We start from the raw sequence: 12,427 nt of genomic DNA, 5'->3' as shown, positions 1-12,427 counted from the left end.
CATACTGTAAAGAAAAAAAAAAGGGGGGGGAGTAAGTTACAAAACAAACTTAAAAACTAACTTTTGAAAACTCATGGACATTGAATAGCGAAGGACTGACAAGCCCCCCCCCCAGATACAATTGTATCTATAATATTTATCTTTGTTAAAAACAAGTTTGAAGATGTTGGGAATATCTTATAAAAGGGACTAGATCAGTTGTAAAAAAAACCTCTTATTTCCAGTAAACAAGTAGACACTTATAGTTTTTATTTTGAGCATTGCTCCACATAATTATTCAGTGTCCAAAATTACCAAATGACATCGTCTGCAACCATTGCTGTCCATATTAAACTAGAAGCAAATTCCAAGTATTTTATGATTGTGTATTTAAAAGACTAGTCAGTCTAACAGAGACAAAGACTCAATGTTCCTTCTTTCACTGTAATCTTCGGTAACTTTTACAGAGTTCGTGGTCCCGAATATCACCCCAACCCCCGTTTTTCACATGGGGGCTCAAAGGGGTCATTGAGTACCGCTTGCTAATAGTTACGGTTTCAGGAAATAAGTATTGTTTATTGCTACTTAACAGCGAGTCAATTTTGGCACTCTGAACAGAGGGTTGGCAAGATTTTTTGTGGTGCATGCCACAGTCACCGGTGTGGAAGATTCGGGGGATTTCCGGAACCAGCACCTTCCAGAAATGAGGAAGGCATCCTACAGTCAAATGCTGCAGAGTCCAGTCCCAGTTATAGTCATCATAGCTGCAGAAGGCATCAGTGCAGGCAATCAGTTGTTGGTATGTGTCCCTAGCAAACACCATGCCCATGTTGTGCTCTGTGGATTTCCATGTCTTCAATTCCACCTTGTCAGCCCGGCCAGCAAAGCTGCCACGCACAGTGGCGTAAGTGCCCAAGGACAGCAACTGGCACTCAGGGCATTCACGCTGTCTCAGGGCCCAGAGGCGTTGCAGGACATGGTAGAAGTCAGGTGCCAGGTAGTGGTCCTCCTCCAAGAAGACCACCAAGCCTGGGTGTTCTCGCAGAGCCCGCACCCTCTCCCACACAAAGTGAAGCTTCCACCACCAGTGGTGTTTGGTTTGGGTGAAAGTAGACTCACGGTAATGGCCAAAGGCATCGGGGTAGTGAGCGTTGAGGCAGCCCGTGCGCAACGCTGCCGCTTGGCCCACGTCGCGCGGACAATCGCGTGGGTCCGTGCCTGGGAATTCGCCCGGATAGAGCTGCAAGCTGAACGGGAAGAAAATCTGCAGCACCGCGCAGAAGTCCACGGAAGCGGCCAGCGCATTCAACTCGGCGGACCACACGTCGTGGCTAAGCACGAGGAGCACTTTGTCCACGCCTGGCGCGCGTCGCAGCGAGTCCAACAGGATCCGGAGGTGCTCGGCGCGCTCATGCACCTGCACCACCAGCGCCACGGCTACCTCTCCGGGGCTCCCGCCAGGCCGCCAGCGCGCCTCGTTGCGAACCGGCTGGTCGAAGTTGAGTCGGTAGACCAGAGACCGGTAGTGCAGGGTGCGATTCGATCCTGCCGGCGGCTCTTCCCGCGATATCGAAGAAGAATTGGAGTGCCGCCCGTTATTAACTGGAAGGCTGCTGCTGGTAACCGCCGGTGGCAACGGTCGATCTCCCGGGGGCGGCGGCGGCGGAGACGCGGCTTCTTCCCGTTTGCTGCTGCTGCTGCTGCCGGCCACGCCGCCGCCGCCGCCGCCGGCCTCGCTTGTCCCTCCCCAAAGCACTAAGGCACAGGCGGCGGCGCCCAAGACCAGCAGCAGCGCCACCACTTTGCGCTTGTAGATGCGGAGTCTCATGGTCCGGGAGGTTTCCGGTTCTCCTGCGCCTTCCTCGTTCCTCACTTGCGGTGGCTTCGAGCCGGGCCTTGCGCGGCCCCCTGCCCCTGGGCGCGCATCAGCGGAACAACCGAGCGCTCCAGGGTTCGAGGGCGCCCGACTGCTCGGGCCGCCGCCGCCGTGCGCGCATCCTCTCCCTCCTTTTCTTGGCCGAAGGCGAAAGAGGCGGCGCGGCCGGATGAAGAGCGAGCGAGCGAAGGAAGGAAGGAGGGACCCGAGCGGCTCCGCCCCGGACGCACCAGCCGGCCACGCTACCTCCGTCGGGGCTGCAGCAACCCCAGGACCTCCCTCTCCAGGCGCGGCTTCCGGATCCGGACTACCCGCTTCGTTCGCTGGAGAGGCCGTGATCTGGGCTGAACGGTTTCTGTCTGGCTAGCTAGAGGCGCTCTTGGAAAAAGGAGTCGCTTCGCACTGATGCTCCCGAAATGAATCTGATTGATAGGAGGCAAAAAGAGGCAGATATTCCGCTGTCCAAATTTTCTGGCCTTTTAAATAACTTATTGAAGCAACAGAAGAGAATATTTGGATTGAACTGTGGAGTTTTCTGACCTTGGTTATTTTCTTGTGGGCTGTTGCCTACTTGGGCAATGAAACCGCTGGAAAAGAAGATCACCAAGCTCAGAGATCACCAAGTATCCCCAAACTTTCGTTGTTTCCGTAGACCAGGGGTCACCTTTTTTTTTTTTAAATTTGATTTATATGCCGCCCTTCTCCGAAGACTCAGAGCGGCTTACAATGTGCTCAGCAATAGCCTTCATCCTTTTGTATATTTATACAAAGTCAGCTTATTGCCCCCACAAACCCGGTCCTCATTTCACCTACCTTAGAAAGGATGGAAGGCTGAGTCAACCTTGAGCCTTGGCGAGATTCGAACCCTGCAGTAATTGCAGGCAGCTGGTCTTAATAAACTTAATAACAGGGTGCCTTAAACTTCTGTACTACCAAGGCTCTTAAACACTCAAGAGCCATTTGGACCCGTTTCCCACAGAAAACACCAGGAGCCACAAAATCCTTCCCTTGCCTATTTCTTGAGCGGCCACAAAACAACCATATATAGTTGAATTAAATGTTCTGTTTTCTTCTTAAACTTTTTTCTTGGCTGTATCCATGGTTGGCCTACCAGGGTTGAAAAGCTCAATAAATCGCGTGCCGGCGGGTGTCACACATTGACAGTTGTGACGCATATTTTGAGTGACAGGGAGACGCAGCAGAGGGGTGAAAGAGCCACACGGGGCTCCAGAGCCGCAGGTTGCTGACCCCTGCCGTAGACAATGGGCAACTTATTCTCTCCAGTCAGGTTTTCTAACTATCCTAACTTGTTGGCCATATGGTAGGTGTATAGATCACACCTGAAAAACCAGATTAGGAACAGATCATCCCAAAAGTTGACAATGACTTGATAGTCCATAATCAATTAATCGCATGTACAGTATATAAATGTGCTCTGGTCCAACAAAGATGGAGAACTTTTCTCATTTCTTACCTGCCCCCTTCTTGAAAAGCAGTCAACTCCCTCACAATTCATCTCTTTCCTTGTGAGCTCATCTTTACCCCAAAGCATAACAATGATGTTTTACATAAGCTATATCCATGTTTTTAGTATAGATTATGTTTGTGAGGTGAAATGTGCTGAGAGACCCTGGCTCAAAGTCATCCAGCTAGTTTTTCTTGCCTAAGGTGGGACTAGAAATCAGTTTTCTGGTTTCTAGATTTTAAATTGTTGGAAGGAAAATCCATCTGGTTCAGTTTCAAGCTGGGAGAAAGATGCTGGAAATAAAATGGAGCCTGGAGGCTGATTGGAAAGAAAGGTCCATTTATTGATGAACAGAACCTTAAGGGTTTGTGGTTCTGGTGCAGCTGACCAAATGGAGTTTAGAAAGGGTGGGTTTTTTATACCTTTGGATTCCTATGGGGGTCATGTAGCGATCATAGCTGGCTCTATAGGCAAAAGAGGAAAATGCAAATCCTAGGTGTTTGAGCTAATTTTGTCAATCTTTTGTTTGTTGCTTATCTGAGTTTGTCTTGACAGTTTTTCTGAATGGATTACCAAATCTGCATTTCTAAAAGCTGGTCTCCTCGGTTTCCCGCTTGGGGCAGGGAAACTGGGGCTGGTTTCTGCCTCCCTTAAGATTTTTTCATTTCTCCTTTAGGGGAAATATTTTATCCTGCTGTTGGAAGTTAAAACCCTTCCCTTTCCTAGAAAAATGAAATATTTTAGGATATACTAAAAAGGCAGAATATTTCCCCTGAAAGAGAAGTAGAAACTCAGAGCAGCAGAAACTCATTCCCTTTGCCAATGGGCCATTAAGGCCTCAGCATCCCATCTGCAACACAAAGGACCCATATAGCAACAGAAACTCACCACATGGCACCTGGGAAGATTACATCAGCCAGCAAGGCTAGCTAAGACCCCCAGCCCCTGGGAGTCTGACAAATCAGGATACTCTTCCTGTGCCCTAGGAAGTTCAAAGCTCAGAGAGGGCATAAAACCAAGGTACACCCACCATCTTGGCCCCTTTTCTGCTCAGGAACCAGGCCATGTGATTCTGTTCAGGAACTCAAGACATTTGATCCTGTTCATCAATAAATCTTCTTTCCAAACAACTTCCATGGATCCAGTGTCTTTTTCCCACTTGGAACTGAACCCAGATGGACATTTCTTCCAACAAATTTGCCTTTTCAAATATTTCTCAAAATATTTCATTCTTTGGGGGGAGGTTTCCCACAAAAGTATTAAAATTAAGTTTTATTTCTTGTAGTAACAAGAGAAATTCTGTATTTTTCTCTGAGACTGGAAAAATATTTCTAGATTCATGGTGTAGTTAAAACACCATGTTTTATTCTAAGCACAATTTCCATCTGACCTGATAATAAATATTGTCATGCTGATTTTAAAATCTCAACTGATGTCTGGAAATTATTGTCCACAACGTTATAAAAACACTATAAATTGTATTTTGTTGTCAATAAATTATTCTATACAAAGTGTAATATGTGAATTGATCTTTAAAGTAAACAACTTTTAAAATACCATTCTGAATCAAAATGTTTGTAAATATGATTGGTTACATTGGTGTGACAAACCTTCCTTTGATTGGCATGTACAGATTGCACAAAGTGTGCATTTATTTTTTAAAATGAATACCAAATACTGTAATGAGTTCAGCACTTCCCATTTTCAAAGAATTGTTTATAAATTTAAGAATTTTTCAAGGGATTGCAAATTCTGTATTCAAAACACTGCATGTTATACAGCATCTCTGAAAATACATTCTTACTCAGAAAAAATTACTAAAGATTTTATAAAAATAGTGCTAAAATAAGAGCAGAAAAGGAATTTTTCTCAGTTGAGAGGATGTGAGCTCCAGCTATTCCATTCACAGCATTAAACAGGAGTTAGGAAGGAACTTGCACCTGGCATCAGGGATAATATCTAACACTTTAAAGCAGGCGTCTTCAAACTTGACAGCTTTAAGACTTGTGAACTTCAACTCCCAGAATTCCTCCTCGTGTTAGCTCAGGAATTCTGGGAGTTGAAGTCCACAAGTCTTAAATTTGCCAAGTTTGAAGACCCTAGTGTTTAAACACTTTATGCAATCTTCAGATAATAAAAAAGGAGATGGTTTAGAGATGAGAAGCCTTGTTCCAGCAGATTATTGTTTCCTTTTCTTCCAATACAAAACAGAAGTTAGCATTTGCTGAATAAAACTTCTCAGATTATAATCTGATCACCTCACACTTTGCAGATGTCTATCCAGAAACTGGGAATAGCAGGTGAGAGAGCAGAAATAGCAAAGAATGGGGGCCTCTGTGCCTCCCATATTATCCACAAGAACAACTGTGTGTGCCACACTGTGCAGATTCATAGTCGCTGTTGTTTGAATGAAGCAGGTCACGCAAGCACGTCCACATTGACAAGTTTTTGACATCTCAAGATCAACACAAAGGTGATAAGGAAGAATGTGGCAGTCATATGGGACCCTACAAAAAAAAAAAAAGGCATTCATATTAGATTTACTTCCCTAAAACTTCCCCATCACCCTTCTCATGATTCTTGCCAATTAAATGTCCAATTAGGAAATTGGGAAAATGATTTTTTAAAAATAATTTAAACTAGAACCTGTCCCTTTTACCTGTAATTGATGGTTGCTCTTGCAGAATATTCTAGTAAAGTCAGTGGTATTTTTAAGTGTATATCAGGAACAAGTGGTTTTGGCTGCTCAAAAGGATTGCCAAATAAATCCAGGCTCTCAAGTGAGAGTTTAGCAAATTCACTGGGCAAAAATGGGAGTTTATTACGAGCCACAGATAAGAAGCGGAGATGCGACAGTTGACCAATCTTGAATGGCAATCTAATCAAATTATTATCATCTAACTTTAAATGTATGAGTTTCTGCAAGTAGCAAAACTGTGCAGGCAGGGCTTTGATTTTATTCTGGCTGAGATCCAGAGATTGAAGTGATTTTTTGAGAGTGGAGTTACACAGAGCCACATTGAATGACTCCAAGTGATTGTCCTGTAGATTGAGCTCCTGAAGGCAAACAAGGTCCCCAATAGTTGCTGGAAGCTTTTTAATACTATTGTGGCTCAAGTCCAGTTTCCGAAGGCTTCTCAGGCAAAGCATACGCATATCTATACGAGCTAATTTGCAATAGGAGGCTTGGAGATACTCCAGAGAGTATGGGAAATTCCGAGTTAAAGGATAATCCTTCTTTGATGTTATGGTCATCTTGGTTTTTGGTTTTTCAACTTCAGAGGCCTTTGGTGATACCAGCTTAGAAAGTGGTAAAGTTTCCTCTTTGGTGCCTTGATGAGCCAATTTCACTGCATAAAGGAAAGTCCTCAGCTCACTGACACTTGCCTGGAAAGAAAATGGTGCACAAAGATAAACATCATGTATAATTCACTTGGGTTTGGGTTTCTTTGGGAGAAGTACATAATTTTCTAAATTATGAAATAAATGCACTGAGGCAGCAAAAAGTTACAGCCTTTAATCTGGTCATTATTTTCAAACAGACATATAGATATGCACTATAGATTAGAAATTCAAAAGCTGCCAACTAATTTCTTAAATTTGTAATGTCAGAAAATTCATTAGTGAAGTTTTTTTCCTACCAACTACTGTATATTAACTTCAACTGTGATTATTCTACCTTAAAATGTTTGAACATCCCTCCTCCTCATTCTTCACCCGTCCCTCCAATTCAAATGGAACTGCCAAGATACCCTTTAAATTTTCTTTAATTTTAAAGGCAAAAATTAGGTGACTTAGTCTACTTGCCTCTAGAGCTGATTTCATACCTTGCTAAGACAAATATCCACAGCTGGTTCTTTTAGCCGTACGGTTGCTTTTCCTTCATCCACGAACTTAGTAAAAAGCTGATCTATGTTTTCTTTCAACTGTTTTTAAAGAAAAAAATGGTAGAACCATGAACAAGCAACCTATGCTGAATTTAAAGACTGTGTCTTCATAGGACCAGATGTTGAGACAAGAAAAGAGAACAGTTTCATAATCCTCTTCATTATTCAAATGATTTTTCAACTGTATAGCCAAATAAATCACCAGCCTGATTCAGGCAAGACTAAAGAAAAGAATGCAATATCGGCGGGAGTCTGGTACAATGCAGAATCCCCACCTTAAATATCAAATATTAAAAATGTTAGTAATCTTACATCTTATTTGTATTTAACCTAGAGTTTTCAAACTCTGTTTGTCAGAAGCCTAGATTTCAGAGAAGAAGCTTGATGGTTCTGTGAGAGATTAAGGGCAAAAATATCTTTAAAAAGTTCACCTAAATACCCACAGAAGCCTGTAGCAATTTTCCTATGGAGAAGTAATCACATCCCAATCATTAATTTACTTGTTTAAAACATTAACATCCAAGGTGGATAAAAATCAATGATTTTAATTTTTTTTTATTTTTATCAAATTTATTTTCATAAAATGGTTTTGGAATAAAAATCTACCTAAGAATAGTTTTCTATTTAAGATACATTAATAATTTAGTTTATTCAGCATGAAATGGAACTTAGTTATGTAGCATGAGGCTATATATTCTGCAATATTGGGAGTCGGTGAGTCAACAGCAGGTCAGAAGAGGCGCCGCTGCGGGTCAGAGATGACAGTTGCTCTTTAAAAATTATGATTTAAATCAAGTTGATTTAAATCAAGCCTATTTACTACTGATTTAAATCGACTTGATTTAAATCAAATCCACCCTGCTAACAATTCATTTTTGTTCTGTTTAGATCATGATCATCATCTCCAAGCTCTTGCTTTCATTGTTGCTTAGTGTATAAACTTTTAAGGACTATCTGCTTTTGTAGGAAGTATATGGTACTCTCCAATAGGACATATTCTAGGTATTTTTGCTAAGGAGTGTTGGCTCCTGGAGCCCATGAAGAGAGCTTTTTCTGCTGTGGTATCTGCTTTGTCAAACATTATTCCAACTGAGATTAGGTTAGTTCTTATCTTTGCCTTTTGCAAGACCTTTAAAACATTGGCTTTGTTTCTGAGCCTGGGGCCCTGGAAGAGTGATAAAGCCCACTAAAGACCTTTGCTGATAGTTGGATGCCCAGCTGCTATGTTTTTATTTTATATTATGCATTTTATTTCCAGGCTGTGACTGTAATAAAATGCTGTTCTATTCTACATATTTCTGTTACCTTGTTTTTACAACTGTTTATTGTAAAAACAGGGTCATGTTGTATGACGGGTGGCTATATAAATCAAATAAATTAATGAAGATGCTGGCTTAGAAACCAGTAAACTGAGTTCTGGTCCCACTTTAAGCATTAAAAATAGCCTGGGTAACTTTGGGCCAGACACTTCTCATAGGATGGGATGGGATGGGATGGGATGGAGGAATGGGAGGGAATGGGAGGGGAGGGGAGGGGAGGGGAGGGGAGGGGAGAGGAGAGGAGAGGAGAGGAGAGGAGAGAATTTTTTATTGGCCAAATGTGATTGGACACACAAGGAATTTGCATACGCTCTCAGTGTACAAAAAGGAAAAGATACCTTCATCAAGAATCATAAGGTACAACACTTATTGACAGTCATAGGATACAAATAAGCAATCAGGAAACAATCAATATCAATATAAATCGTAAGGATACAAGCAACAAAGTTACAGTCATACAACTCCAACTCACACAGCCCAACTCAACTCCCAGGGTTGCTGTTATGGTAGAAAAGGGAGTGTTGCTATGTTCGCTGTCTTGAACTGTACATATAAAAAAAAAAGATGGGACAAAAATGATAGATAGATAGATAGATAGATAGATAGATAGATAGATAGATAGATAGATAGATAGATTAGATAGACAGATGCAAGTAGCAGCTGAACAAGCTATCAGCAAGAAAAGATTGTGAATTATTGCTATCATTTCTTAAGAGGGATCAAACTCAAACAAAATACCGACCGGCGTTAAACGGACCGTGCAGACTTCCGATTAGGCATGGAGGACCCAAGACCGAGGAAAGGAGCAAGGGACACCGACCCACCGACCGACCCCCTTCCCTCTCCGCGGTTCCTCACCTGGTATTTGGCTCCAGGGCGGTGGCGGGCAGTGCTGACCAGAAGGCAGACGCCTCCGTCTCCTCCGGCTGCCTTCCCCAGGGCGAGCAGAGCCCTGGCAGCTCGTCCCGGGGCCCGCATCCCCGCTGAGGGCAGCAGGCGACTCACCACCACCACGTCGCACGGGAGGCGCATATCCGACGAGCTCCGCCACAAGCTCCCCACCAACGCTTTCAAAACAGACCGGCTGAGAGGTAGGCGCTTCCCGCCACCTGCGCGCGCAACCCTCTGAGGCTGACGAGGAGGAGGCGGGGCCTTTCTTCCATCTCTTCCACGCTTGCGCGGAACTTGAGCCAATCTGCTTACTCGATGGCGCGTCTCTGTGCCCGATTTCTTTCAGCGTCCGCGCCAATGCATTCTGAATGCGAGTCCCCCTCCCCCCCCTTTTTAAACTGTACTGGGACTATTGTGGTTCTTTACCGTCAAGTCGACGTCGACTCATGGCGGCCTTGTGAAGAATTGTCCTGAACTAAGCTCGGTCTTCAATTCAGGGGTTTATTTTGCGTAATTCCCATCTAACACTAACGGCGTGAAAATTGGGGAAGTGTAACACGGATTGATCTCCTCACTAGAATTAAATAAGAAAAAAATGACAGGCGATTGAAGTAAACGCCATAGCAGACCCAGGACCCTCTTTTCTTGCATATTGTTAGGCTCAAACCATATCAAACCGTATCACTGGACTGATTTAACTGGCAAAGACTTGGATTGATTTAAAGACTATGAAATTGTTTTTCCACTATAAAGTAAACTTTTGATAAACCAGTTTGCACATCGGTTATTCATTGCTCTCAGCAACGTTTCTCTGTGCTCTAGTCTGCTGGTTGGTAACACAAGAACAATATCCTTAACACATGTGCTGTTTATGAATACAGTATTTGGTTCAATACAATATTTGGTGCAGTTACGTTTCTAATAAATGTTGGTTTTTTTGATAGGCGGTGATTTATTGTGTCCTAGTTGAATGTTTTCTGATTTAGCATTGCATTATATTCTGAAAGGTGTACAAGCCCTTTGTATTGTTCCAACTAAGGAAAAGTAAGACTTACCTTTCAGACTCTTCCTTAATTTGTTTTCTTAAACATACAGCTGTTACTGAAACAGTATACTGCATTTCAAAATCAATATCTTACCAAAAAATAAAATATTGTGAAATCAAGCCCTATTGGATTACCCCTAATTGTTTCTAATTCTGACAAGAGAGAAAGAACTGCTCAAGCAGCTAATATTTTTAATAGGTATATAGCACAAACTAATTATTGTTACTGGGATTCAGAATTGGATTGTTCTGATAGGATTATTTCTCTAATTCATGCAGAGTTGCATATGGATTTAGTGAGAACTATGTCATCCAGTTCATTATAAGTGAAAATGGTAAAACTAAAAGATGTGGACTCCAATTCTCAGAATTCCCCAGGCAGCAATTTTAGTTTCTGAAATAGTTGAAGGCATTTATAATTTTCAACTCCTTTTTTAAAAGGGCAAACAGTTGTCCTTGTTTTGTAAAATACAAGTGCCCCCAGCCATTTAAGGGAGATAGAAAACAACAACAATAACCAACTGTCCAGGTTTCCAGTGCTTTGTGTCTTTATTGAGTCTGGATCAATCTGATTATTTGGATTCAAAAAAGAACCTGCAACAGTGCTTTTGTAGAGGAGCTGCTTGGAGCCTTTCTGGAAGCCTCATTGGCAGTGAGCCTCACATTTTGCATGGTGCTGACATTTGGCACTGTTAGAAGAAATATCCTTCTGGGTTCAGCTCCAAGTGGGGAAAAAGACACTGGAAACATGGAGACGGCTTGGAAAGATGGTTTAATAGTGGACAGGATCACATGGTTTGAGTTCCTGAACAGAAAAGGGCGAGATGCAGCGAGTCCCAGGGTTTTATGCCCTCTCTGGCTTTGAACTTCCTGGGGCCCCGAAAGAGTATCCTGATTGATTGTCAGACTCCCAGGGGGTGGGGGTCTTAGCTAGCCTTGCTGGCTGATGTAATCTTCCCGAATGCCATGTGGTGAGTTTCTGTTGCTAGATGGGTCCTATTGTGTTAGTTTCTTTTGCTAGATGCGTCCTATTGTGTTAGTTTCTGTTGCTAGATGGGTCTTATTGGGTTGCAGATGATGGTCCATTGACAAAGATTGAGTTTCTGCCTCTGGCCCATTGACAAAGGGTGGGGGCAGGAAGATGGGAGCTGCTTCCTTTAAAACATGCTTCTCCATTTCTCATCCAGGGAAACATAATATTCTGCCTTTTTAATATTTCCTAAAATATTTCATTCTTCTAGGAAAGGGGTGGGTGCTAACTTCCTACAGCACATAAAGGCACAAATGATCCCTGATAGAGCTTAGCAGCATCTTAATAGAATTAGGAATAAAGTTTAGTTTCTCGATATTTTTCAGCCATTAGACTAGAGCATATCAATGTGACTAACTTTGAAGAGTGGGAAACTTGTGAGACATGGGTTGAATATGAACTCCAGTTGATTCACTTCCATATAAACTGTGTCTCTGTATGTGCACACATAAATGTTAGAAAACAGTGGTGAGATTCTTTCCTCACTGCTTTCAAATACCACTAAACAGCAGGTTGATTGTTTTATCTGGGAATGTTTGAACATCTCACCCCCTCTGATCTTTACAGGATCAAAATAATGGGAATTTATAAAACCAGCCATTTCCTAAGATTGATCCATTACCTTGCTGAGACAGATATCCATGTCTGGTTCTTTCAACCTTATGGTGGCTTTTCCTTCATGTCACTAAAAACGTCTTCTATATTCTCTCTCAACTATTTTATACAGGAACAAAAAAAGAATAAGTATGTTGAAATAAAAATGAATAAAAACATGTACATTCAGTGTACTATATTTTCAAACTGATACATAGATGTGGGGGAACAAAGGAACAAATAGTAACTTCTGCTCTTCTTGAAAATAAAAACCATCAGTGGTGAAGATAGGCTAGCTAGTTAGCAAACTCACCCTGTGTTTACTAATCTTTTTTTAAGTT

The 12,427-nt window shown here is 42.5% G+C and overlaps 2 protein-coding genes across 2 annotated transcripts; both read right to left on the bottom strand.

The window, feature by feature from the left end:
- Positions 1–234: 234 nt before the first annotated feature.
- On the bottom strand, positions 235–3,354 carry MGAT2 (alpha-1,6-mannosyl-glycoprotein 2-beta-N-acetylglucosaminyltransferase). Its single transcript, XM_034433331.3, has one exon. It carries the CDS (start codon positions 1,805–1,807, stop codon positions 419–421), a length of 1,389 nt encoding a protein of 462 aa, XP_034289222.2. The 5' UTR covers positions 1,808–3,354; the 3' UTR covers positions 235–418.
- A 1,430-nt stretch (positions 3,355–4,784) lies between these two features.
- LRR1 (leucine rich repeat protein 1) lies at positions 4,785–9,681 on the bottom strand. The gene is made up of 4 exons (XM_034433327.3): positions 9,385–9,681; positions 7,148–7,246; positions 5,980–6,707; positions 4,785–5,827 (listed from the first exon to the last, which is right to left on the bottom strand). Exons 1-4 carry the CDS (start codon positions 9,556–9,558, stop codon positions 5,575–5,577), a joined length of 1,254 nt encoding a protein of 417 aa, XP_034289218.2. The 5' UTR covers positions 9,559–9,681; the 3' UTR covers positions 4,785–5,574.
- Between the last annotated feature and the right edge of the window lie 2,746 nt (positions 9,682–12,427).

This window comes from Pantherophis guttatus, chromosome 1 (genome assembly GCF_059756535.1).
Source record: "Pantherophis guttatus breed Tessera chromosome 1, ASM5975653v1, whole genome shotgun sequence".
In the NCBI taxonomy this organism is placed as follows: Eukaryota; Metazoa; Chordata; class Lepidosauria; order Squamata; family Colubridae; genus Pantherophis; species Pantherophis guttatus.
Note: the sequence above shows the minus strand (reverse complement) of the source record. Positions and strands in the feature narration are given on the sequence as shown.